Genomic DNA, 12,301 nt, shown 5'->3' on the forward strand with positions numbered 1-12,301 from the left:
GGGTGCTAGCAGGGTTGGGCACCTTGAATTTGTGTATTTACATAGGGATCGTTATGCATTTTGTGTATAAAAAAAGTTGAAGGGGATGAGATACTTTCATCTAATAAGTATATATTAAATATGTACATTGATAGATTAATAAATTGTTTGAAATCTTACATAAATAAATCTAAAAAATGTTAAATTGAACATCATATCAAATGTTGCATTTACAGTGTATACCTTAATCAATCTCCCACCAAATAACAACACAAACAAAATATCAATATCACTTTTAAGTATCATAGAGTTTTAGTAACTCCAAGAACATGTCTTGTGCTATAAGTCATAAAAAAAGGGAACCTAGCTCAACAATACATTTAATACGTTACAAACCAACTAGCAAAATACCAAATGAATAAAAAGCTAGCAGCTCAAAAAAAATTGTTAGGTTAACATGAATTATAAAGAGCAATGACATTTAAAACAGAAGGAAAAGGTACTACAAAAACTTAAAAAAACTCCATTACAAAAATTTCGACACAATTATAAGACAATGCAGAATTTTGAGCCAACTCATTATTTAATTTTAGGTACAACCTGGCATCACTGTTGAAAATTTTCTATACGCTGGCTTAGCTTTCCCACCAACACCACCTTTGACTTTGTACTTTGTAGCGCCAAGTGTCATATTCTAAGCATCGTGTGTTTCACACGTGTCTTCCATTTCAACTCAATATTCAAACCCATTTTAACTCTCCACAATAGATTGTTCCTTCAAAAATAGATTTCTCCCACTTAAGCATTTCTAATCGTAAACGAATCAACAACTAAAACCAAAGAATTTTTTTTTTTTTTTGAGACAATTCTATGAAAGTATTAGAATTGAATCTATGTAAAAGTAATGTTCATCTAATTATATTTTAAAACGTGCAATTATAAAATGATTATGAAAATTCTTATGTACTTTCTAGCTCTATTCTTTGTTCTATGCATTTTACATCAATACTTTATTATAACCAATAATCAACAAGATTCTTATCGTAAACTCAGTTAAAGGCTTACAGGCTGAAAGGCATATGAGATTTACACCAATAAAAAAGGAAGAAGAAGAAGAAAAAAAGAAAAAGAAAAGAGAGACATTTCTAGAGAAAATTGCTGTCAAGAATAAAGTGAAATGCCAAAATGTACTGTAGTAAAACAAGAAAGAAAATCCATGGTGCAAGTTAGAAGCTTTATGGGACAACAACTTTGATCACTTTTTTATCTCTGCTAATAGCCATAGCATAGCATTGTATCGTATATGGGAACAAGATACAAGCATCGACTTTAATAGTTTTTGTCATTTTGTATATAAACAGAAAAACTCAATTTTGAACCGCTACTCTGCTTAGATGCTCCAACCAATTCATAAAGAGAAAGGTATTTTGACTTTTTGAAAACAAAAATCAATGATGAAATCAGTGAACCTGAACCATCTTATTTAACTGAGGTTCGCAATGACCAGTTTTTGTTTTTTAATGCATACAGTTCAGAACACACTGGGATCTTACAAATATGTCCAAATGCTTTGTCAAAGGAAAATAGAATAGCTTTTTCTAATTTCAACACAGCATCCACAAAGAATAGAAAAGGGAAAAGCCCACGCATCATTTCATATTTAAGAGCTTTTGAAAATAATTGGTGTGGTTTTGGGTGTGTGTTTTGGTGTGTCACTAGAGTTTTCTTTAAAAAAAGAAAAGAAAATGCTCTTGCTAGAATAGAGAAAAAATAGGGTGTTGAAAATGTGATATATAATGTATATACCTTGATTTCTTATTGTAGGTCCCTCCTCTAATGTTTTTAAGAGATACACATCCTTCACACCTACCGCGAAGGACATTAATATATGGAGCGTTTGGCTAAAGAAAGATTTTCTACTAATGTTAACTTTATTTTGTATTCGAATTCCTTTTCTTGTATATTTTGTAAAAGTTATTTGTTAATGCTTAGAGTGTTTAATTTCCTATCTTCAACTTTTGTAATCTTTGGTTTTTTTAAAATTAAATTTCCTGTTCTCCAGTAAGAAGTTGATAGCTAGCTTAAGGAATAAAAAAAGTAATCCTTTTTAAAAAAAAATCTTGATTAAACAATTGATGACTATGAAGATATTAAAACTCCAAGCTAAGTTGCAGTGACATGCATGTCATGCAACAACCATTATTTTGTTCTTTCAAATTAGCTGAACAAGCTCCTAGGTTAATTCAATCTGCCTTAAATTCTACTCAAACCAAAATTAGAAGGAAGGCAGAAAAAAAAGGTGAAAAAATACCACACGGTACTTGGGACATTTTTCTAGATAGAAGCTTTACTCTGAAATTATGTGCAACGGTTTCAATGTATTCTTCGATATACGTGTGTGACATTAAAAAGATGCTGTGTAAATTGTCATTATATTTCTGCAAAACTAGCTAGGTCCATGCTAAAGTTGTAAAGTACCCAAATGCCCATTAAGAGAATATCTCACCAGTCATTCCACTACATTAAAAAAATCTTGTAACAATTTTTCTTCATTATTCATAGTGCATCATATGAACAATCGTAATATCATGGTATTTTAGAAATACTCATATCCCACGCCTATATATAAAGGGAACCAAATTCCATAGAGTGCTCAAAACACTTCACTAAACCAAGCCGTTTTTGCACCTACCTTTCTTTATTTCATAGAGGGCTATAGCTCTCTAACACCAGAAATGACTGATCATGGCCTTGAAGATACCACCCAAAGAAAAAAGTCCAAAGGTGGATGGAATGCTGCCATTTTCATCATTTGTAAGCCAATTAAGCTACTCTTTAATCTTAATTATTACGTACTCTCAAAGCTTCATATTATTCTTATATATGAGCTTGGTTATTGATTCTTTTTTACTTTGTCTTGCAGTTGTTGAGGTGGCAGAGAGATTCACATTCATTGGCCTGGCCAGTAACCTCATCATGTACCTCACAGATGAGCTCCATGAACCCACCTCCACAGCAGCTAAGAATGTAAACACTTGGGTTGGTGTATCTTGTGTGTTCCCCATTGTTGGAGCCTTCATAGCTGACTCCTATCTAGGACGGTTCAAGACTATCGTTGTGGCTTCCTTCATTTATTGCACAGTAAACTCTTTTAACCTTTTCTTCTTCCTTGATGAAGTACATGATTTAATTTCCAGTTAATTTAATTGATAAAGTGTTTAATTTGTTGTTCAATAAAACACTTGAATTCTATTTACACCAACAATCAATTTGTATTTTGACTTGATGATTTCAGTCAATCATCATGAAACAAACGTATGAGTCAAATCCTAATGAAATTTTAAAAAATAAAAACTAAAAAATTTTCTCTCTATGAGCTTACGTGTTCTTCTTCTTCATCTTACATATCATAAATATGGGTTGGGTTCAAGTTACACCTAGTGTAACTCTAAGCAATGTTACACCACTCAATATTTTTTAATTAGATGCGAATGTTGACAAATTCACCGTTAGATTACATTATCTTCATATATTCTCCATGCTTGCAAAATTTCAAAGTGATCAAAGATTAATACCCATGCCATCAATTAATTGTTAAAATTCAAGTTTTTATAGTTTAAAATAATGCATAAAATATGAGTTTATGAATCAAATGGTAAATAACATCCGATTGATATGAAAATTGGCATGCATGTTAAGAACATATAGAACATGTAATTCAACGGTTGGATTTTCAAAATATTAATTCAATAACAAGTTATTGAGTGGTGTAACATTGCTTAGAGTTACACCAGGTATAACTTGAACCCAACCCCATAAATATATATAAACTGTAGCAATTAATATTGATTAAGATAGATAAAGTTTATCACTACACATTTACTCAGAGGCACTATATCCAAGCAACAACCAGTAGCACTATTAACTCTTGCACATGAGCCATCATGTTTGAGGTTCAACAATTTTTTGTTTCTAAGTCATACACGTCTGAACTCATTGGTTGCATTAGCACTGTATCTTTAAAAGCATCCATTAACAAGACAATTCATATTATACTAGCCTTACAAACTCATCTGTTATAAAAAATTTAAGTGATATTTGGGATATTAAAAAATTTATTGTGTAAATCTTACCAATTGACATATTATCAATAAGAAAAAGTGATTTAAACATTCACTTATTATATTATTTAAGTGGACCTATTAGATTCTTGTTACATCTATTTGTTGTAAGTCTTTTGCAATAATGTTAATAGTAATATTAACATTTTATTTATTTATTTATTATGAACTAAAATAGCATTAATCATATTAATTTATTACCACATCAATTTATAAAATTTTAAAAATTAAATGTATAATAACTTTAATATATATATAGTTCTTCAGTCCCAACCACATGAGACCCAGGTTGCAAGGCAATCATTGCTCACTTCTAATACATACCATGGCAGGCTAAAATTTGTAGTATTAAATATCTAGGTATAAGAAAAAAAAAAAAAAATTAAACCTAAAACTAGTAACAAATTGAATCATAATTTTTTTAAAAGTAGCAAATTAAATCATAACATTTAATAAATTCAGTAGATCTAAAATTTATAAACCAAATTCTGTGATTTTAAAAAATAACAAATTGATCAATCTCAATCTGTTTAAGTATAAGTGTAGAATGAAATTGTTTTTGAGTTTTAATATAGATGAAGGTTATTTAATTTGCTAATTTTATAAGGTTTAATATGTTACTTTTTGAAGCTACAAGGTTTATTTTATTACTTTTGAAAATTATAAAATTAAATTTGTCACATCCTAAACTAAAAGGTATAAAATATTATTTTTTCAAAATTTATATATATTTTTTGTTGTCACAATGAAGGTGACATATTTTGATTGAGGTACAATAGAAGTAATATTAATAGTGAAACTAAATCCTGGTAAGATAGATGAACTAATGTTATACTATATCATCATAATTACATTAAAAAAAAGTTATGAATTTTTTTTTTGGTGTGTGTGTGTGTCTTTTAACATTCATCCAAAAACAAAAAACACTTGTTCCAAGGGCAGAGATTAAGAATTAAAAATATTCAAATACGAATTGCAATGCACACTTTTTAAAAACTCACACTTTTAAAAAATCAAACACTTGCAAATAATTTACTGGGTTAAAACTTTTCGTATATACAAACTGATTGTGGTTGTATGACATATTTTTCCTGGTATTTGTGCCTTGTATAAATTTTTGTGTGCGTAAAATTTACAAAAATATCATTTAATAAAGTATTAAATGCTCCTTAATTCATACCAATAGCTCAGAAAAAAAAAAAAAAATCATACCAATAGAATATTCTCCTTATTTTCTTTTGAAACCAGACACATGTATGTCTTTAAAAAGTAAGCCTAGTTTCACAAAATTTTCCACAATTTTGTCATAACTTTGCTTCGTGGCAACTCATGAATGGTAAAAATAAAATATTGGTTTTATGTGGGTCCATGATTTTACCATTTACAAATCGCCACATAGCAAATTTATGACAAAGTTGTGGAAAAATTTATGTCACTAGACTTATTCGCCTTTAAAAAAGCATTTAATTAGTACAACATTAAAAGTGGGTTGCATTACTTGCTTGTGCTTAGCCATATTATAGTGAGTTTTTTGCCTTCAATAAAGTACCATTAATATAAAGAAGGAAGGTTTTTTTGTTTTTATTTTATATTTTTTGGAGAAACAAAAAAAGGAAGTTGAATTATTTGCATGTGTTTAACAAACTTATAGTGATTAGTGAGCTTTAATGGTAAACGTTTGATTATCTATGCACTCTCAATAAAATGAAAAATATGTTGTTTTTGATCATGTTTTTTTGGCTTTTTATGTCTCAGGGAATGGTTTTTCTAATCTTATCAGTCTCGGTAATACCTTGGCATTATCGAAAAGCATTGTTTTTCTTTGCACTTTACATACTAGCAGTTGGTGAAGGTGGGCATAAACCATGTGTACAAACCTTCGCAGCAGACCAATTTGACCAGAACTTGCCCGAGGAAAAGAAGGCCAAGAGCTCATTTTTCAATTGGTGGTTCTTCGGAATAATGGTTGGTGCCACTTCTGCCATAATAGTGGTAGTATACATGGAGGTAAGAAAAAAAAAAAATTCTCATATCATTTTTCAACTTTCCAAATCTTGAATTTGTACATACACACGTACAAAGTGAATCATGTTTGTATGTGTTAGTTAATTAGCACCTATTTTTTTTTAGTGGACAAAAGCAAAAGTCATAAGGTTTAAAAAAAAAAAAACAAAAGTCATAAAGTTAAAAGTAATGTTAAGGAGATAACTTTTTTTACAACTAGTTGATATGACCAATTATAATTATAGTAACATTACTTTTACTAATTCTAATATTTCCGTTCAACTTATATTATGCAATCATGAATTATTATATATAGTGTCCCTATATTTATTGTAAACTTGAACAATTGAAGCATATATTGCAATTATTTATTTATATTCCATAATCATCACTACCACTTCATTAAGAATAATAAAGCTCTAATCCACTATTTTAAAAAACAGACCGAATCGGACAGTTCAACAGGTCGAGCCAAGAATCATACTCCCTCCATCCCACTTTTTTTGTCCTCTATTCCATTTTGAGATGTCTCAAAATATTGTCCTGTTTGTAAAAATAAAATTTATTAATTTACTAATATTCTTATTATACCTTTATTAATTTACTAATTCAATTTCTTGATAAATTTTTTTAAGGCCAGTTTTGGAAACTTATACATTTTCAAAAGGTAGACAAGACAATAAATAATGTTCCCTTAAAAAGTTTGACTTTTCAAACAGGACAAAAAAAGTGGGACGGAGGGAGTACCTACCTAGTTTGATAAAAACCAGAATAACTAGTAAAGAACTTGTCAAATCGGTGAAAGCCGGTCAAGAACTGAAAAAATCATAAATTGGTCACTTTTAAGGTTCTCGTAAAAAGTTTGACTTTTCAAACAGGACAAAAAAAACAAAAAGGGACGGAGGGAGTACCTAACTGGTTTAATAAAAACCGGAATAACTAGTAAAGAACTTGTCAAATCGGTGAAAGCCGGTCAAGAACTGAAAAAACCATAAATTGGTCTCTTTTCCGGTTCTTTGACTATTTCGGTTTTTAAAATCATGTTCTAATTCCAAAACTATAGGATAGAATATAGATCATCATTGATAGATTGAGATCATTAACATGTATTTTTTGTCATTATTCTATCCAAATCAAGTCTTTAATAATTATGATAAGGGATGGAATCAAAATTTTCACCAAGGGATCAAAGGCATAAATGTATACTAAATTTAAATTTACAATAATATATTGATCAACTTGACATGCATGGCTTCGTTTTTCTTCTATTTTATAAGAAGTATATACAATTTTTTTTTGGAATTTTTTTTGTTTGTTTTTTCTCCATAACAAGTCCAAGTTAGTATTTAATTATGAAAAATTCCAAGTTGCAAAAACTTTATAATCTGGTGCAGGACCATATTAGTTGGGTGGCAGGGTTTGGAACATTGGCATCAACGTTGGGAGTGTCACTGGCAATATTTCTTTTAGGGATAAAGAGGTACAAGAAGCAGGGTCCCATTGGGAGCCCATACACCAAGGTTGTGCAGGTGTTTGTGGCGGCCGCACGTAAGTGGCACGTGAACGATACACATGGCGTTTTGGGTGTTTGTTTTGGAGAAAAGTTAAATGATGTCCAAGTGGAGGCTCAACCAACAGTAGCTCAAAATTTGGCACATACTGTACAATTCAGGTACATGTCAAAGTTTAAAATAAGTGCAAAATTTCATTGGTGAGTTTGACCTTATTACTACAATTAGTAAGGTTGTGGGTGTTTCGGACTTGTGAGAGTCATGTTTGATTGTTTATTTATTAATAAGTTACACGTTTATTGATAAGTTACATACATACTTAGTGATTCTTGAATTTGTGAATATAATAATTATTTTATTATTATGAGTAGAAGAAATGATAGTTGAATTATAGTTCGTTGGCCTTTGATTATATTTTGACTAGTGAAAGGATAGTTCCCTACTTTTAACTCTCAAATCAAAATAGGAATGTGGGTAAATTTGTTACAAATGGTACCATACTTGGTAATAGTTACATTAGATTCAAAGGTTATATTAACATAATTTGTTTGATAATTTTAGCTTACAAATAAGACAAAATTTTAATGAGATCTCGCCTATCGCACTGTACTTAATAAAAGCGACATTTAATTCAAAGATTACACAATTTGTCTTTGAAAACTTTAGCTTTAGCTTGCAAATAGGATTAAATTTTAAGGAGATATCACCTATCACACTAGTAAAATAGCATTTGATTAAATAGTTAATAACAGTCAAAAAGAAAAGAAAAACAAAAGCTGTATCAACATCAGCCCTAAGAAAAGACGAAAGGTAATTACCATTATAAGATTACTTTGTATGATTGAAAAAAAAATGATTTTATTGAAGTGGATCCTAAATTATAGTTAATTTGTCACAATCTACTTTCTCAAAATATGATCATGTTATAGACGTTTTTTTTAATGAAAGATTATGTTATAGACTTGTAGCTATAGACCCTATAAGCCTATGACAATATGTTTTCTCAAACCAATTAATCAACCTTGCCATCCAGGCTCTCATTTGGGAGACCAAAAATGGGGGGTAGCCTCTACGTTGTCTGTGAAAAGGAGTGTGAGCCCATGTCATGATGACAATTCTAGAAAATTTCTATAGGTAATATGCATTATTTTTACTTTGGCAAAAATTAGATAAAGTTAGTTATGTGATACCTTTATCTTAGGATAATTTCTAACCAATATAAATAAATAAAAAGAAAAAATTTTAGGTAAAAATCTTTATTACACTAGGTTATTTTCTAAAGTACAAACAGTATTATCTTTCTCAAGTACAATTAAATTCAATGCAATTATATGCACGTTTGAATTTAATCAGAGCACCTAGCAATGTATAGTAATAAAGAATTAAACTTCAGTTTTACTATTCTACCTTTTTATTCAAAGTTAGAAAAACATCTTTGATTTAGGATGATTTTGTTTTCTAGTTTTCTTAAAAAAATTTAAATGTTGTCGATTTTAATCTCTTTTTTGGAATATACAGTGATCTACTAATGAAATAAAGCAGGGCCATAATAGATTTTTTTTTTTTTAAATTTAATTTAATTTTAATTTTAAATTTTTTTTTTGGTAAAATAAGAGATCCCGTTAGATTACTTCTTTGTGGTATTCACTATGGAATTGAGTTAGCTTAGAAAAGTTCACGCAAAGAAGTTAATTAAAAAATCAGCTCCACATTTTCATTGGTGTGCAAAGGCATGGGTTGCATATGTAGTGGGAGAAATTGACACTATTTTGATGAGGAGACCATCAAATTTTAAGCTTTATATATTTTTAGCAAGCAATATTGCCAAGTAGCATCCTATATAAGGGAGCTAGTGGAATCTCATATTTACACTTAGTCACGCTTAGGAATCTATGCCTTGCTTTGACTGGTTAGCCAATAGTAGCTTCAATAACAACAATAAGTCTTTGAGTTACCATTTTTCTCACGACTATGAAGATGAATAAATTTTTAGTGTTAGAACATAAATTGATGTTGATGATGAATTCAAAAGAGAATCAGTAACAATTTGAAAATTCAACAATTTAATTGGAAAACTATTGGAATATGCATGTATAGTATTACTCTAATAATAATAATACTGTCAATAATGGAAGATTCATTTTAATCCAATTCAATGGAAGATTCATTTTAATCCAATTCATGCGAAAATAGACAAGACATGTGTTCATAATGTTAGAGAAAGAGATGTTGTGTAAAATTATACGAAGATGGTTTCAAAGTATTGTTCCTCAAGTTTGAAGTTCGAATGAATGTGGGCTAGTTTATGGCTCCTAGAAAACGTACCAATTTTTAGTGGCATAAGCTTTTATTAGTCCTACTTAACATATGTATTATTTTATTGGTTGAAAACTGTAGGTTTTTGGAGAAAGCAACTATCATTGACAACATTGATGCATCAAGTGAAAGTAGAAATCCTTGGAGGCTATGCTCACTAAATCAGGTAGAGGAAGTGAAGCTTGTCCTCCGCCTCATTCCCATATGGTTGAGTTCCTTAATGTTCGGTGTAGTTGCGACCAATACTTCGACCTATTTCACCAAGCAAGGTAGTACAATGATCCGATCAATCGGACCCCACTTTCAGATTCCAGCAGCATCACTTCAAGCCTTTGTTGGCATCACTATCATGATCACTGTTCCATTGTATGACAGAGTTTTGGTCCCAATTACAAGAAAATTCTCTGGACACCGTTCGGGTATTACTTTGCTACAAAGGGTTGGCATTGGTCTATGTATATCATTGCTAACTATGGTTGTGGCAGCTCTAGTAGAAGCTAAAAGGGTTAGCATTGCAAAGCAATATGACCTTGTTGACAAGTATAAAGAAATTGTTCCAATGAGTGTGTGGTGGTTACTTCCACAATACATACTAAGTGGCTTGGCTGATATGTTCACATTTGTTGGGCTCCAAGAATTGTTCTATGATCAAATGCCAGAGTCATTGAGAAGCTTGGGAGCAGCAGCATATGTTAGTGTTTTAGGAGTTGGAAGCTTCATTAGCAGTGCTATTATATCTATTGTGCAGGCAATCAGCTCAAGTTGTGGTGAAAAATGGCTTGGTAACAATCTTAATCGTGCACACCTTGATTACTTCTATTGGGTGCTATCAGGGTTGAGTGCCTTGAACCTGTGTGTTTATGTATGGAATGCTATGCATTATATGTACAAAAAACTTGAAGGGGATGGGATACTTGCATCAAAGTAGTATTTATTGGCTGCATACCTGGATGGATCAATGATATGAGACTATGGGGCCTTAAGCTGTTTGGTGTGTTGTTTCTATGAGCATAAATTAATAAATAAATGAATTTCCTTCTTAATTAAATTATGCTTTAAATATTGAAATTGTACAAATGTTGTATTTCAACCCAAATTAATTAGAGAAAAGTTAGAAGATAACTACTTCATTGTTCTGAACACAGTATATCACATAACACATGTGCAATGTTCAAAACAAGAAGGTAATGGTCAACATAGTAAAAATAGAAATGAGGGAAAGAAAACTCATACCTTATTCTTGATGTTTGATGAAGACATGATGCAGAAAATGAGAGCTTTTTCAAAGAACCATGGAGTGTTGAGAAAGAGATTTTGAGGAGAAGATGAACGACATTGAACTTCGAGGGAAAAACTGAAAAAAAGTTTTAAAATTTGTCCTTAAAATACAAAACACGCGTTTTTTGTGACTGGATCAAGTCGCTAGTAAGTCGCCAGGTTAAGCCGCGAAACACTGTGACGAGAAGAAATTTAAAATTTCTTTAAGTGTTTTTCGCGACTGGAAGGTCTACCTGCGAGATAGTCGCGATATGAGCCGCGAAATACTCTGATACCAATTGAAAGTTCAATATGAGTATAAAATACCCTTGAACATTTAGACCCCAAATTATAAAAATACAATTCAAGCTTTATATCAAACAATTAATGTGCGGAACATGATAATAAGCCAATAACAGAATTGATAGACAATCTAAGCCAAATATAAACACATCCACAGCAGTAAATATAAGCAAAGATAAAGGAAAGAACGATGCAAACACACGGACAACACACGATGTGTTATCGAAGAGGAAACCGAAGTTCTCGGCGTAAAACCTCTCCGCCGCCCTCCAAGCGGTCAATAATCCACTAGAAAATTAGTTGGGATACATGAACAGCAATAGACCCTCCAAGCCTAATCTACCCAGGTACCTAAGCCCTCCAAGCTTCTTACTCTAACGAGGTTGCGCCGAACCTTTTTCTTTTCTAGCTTACTGGATTCTGCTACTTGACCATAGCATCAACCAATGTATATTGGTTCCTTCCAAACTGCTTCCCTCAGCACCAAATAAACATTCTCACAGACGTGGGTGTGGTGAGATAAGGATTTGGTAAAAGACCTCTCAAAGGTATGACAATGGAGAGGAAGAGAGTAGAGAATTTGTAAAGTTTCTTAGATGAAGATTGGGGATGAAGCAATCTTGTTTTTCTTCTAGGGTTTTCTCTCACAAAATTCTCTTTGGAAGCTCTCTACATTTAGTGGGTATAAGGGTCTATATATAGTGAGGTGAGATGAGAATACGAAGAGACAGATTTTTACCAAATAGGGTAAATTGGTGGCTTGGTCTTGCGGCTTGTCCATGTCGCGAAATCAAGTCGCGACGTAACGGC

The 12,301-nt window shown here is 31.3% G+C and overlaps 1 protein-coding gene across 1 annotated transcript; it reads left to right on the plus strand.

The window, feature by feature from the left end:
• Positions 1-2,712: 2,712 nt before the first annotated feature.
• Positions 2,713-10,935, plus strand: LOC112015777 (protein NRT1/ PTR FAMILY 5.4-like). Its single transcript, XM_065759682.1, has 5 exons — positions 2,713-2,793; positions 2,903-3,120; positions 5,856-6,107; positions 7,499-7,776; positions 10,013-10,935. Exons 1-5 carry the CDS (start codon positions 2,715-2,717, stop codon positions 10,857-10,859), a joined length of 1,674 nt encoding a protein of 557 aa, XP_065615754.1. The 5' UTR covers positions 2,713-2,714; the 3' UTR covers positions 10,860-10,935.
• The last annotated feature ends 1,366 nt before the right edge of the window (positions 10,936-12,301 follow it).

Source organism: Quercus suber, unplaced genomic scaffold, assembly GCF_002906115.3.
Source record: "Quercus suber isolate HL8 unplaced genomic scaffold, Cork oak 2.0 scaffold_338, whole genome shotgun sequence".
Taxonomy (NCBI): Eukaryota; Viridiplantae; Streptophyta; class Magnoliopsida; order Fagales; family Fagaceae; genus Quercus; species Quercus suber.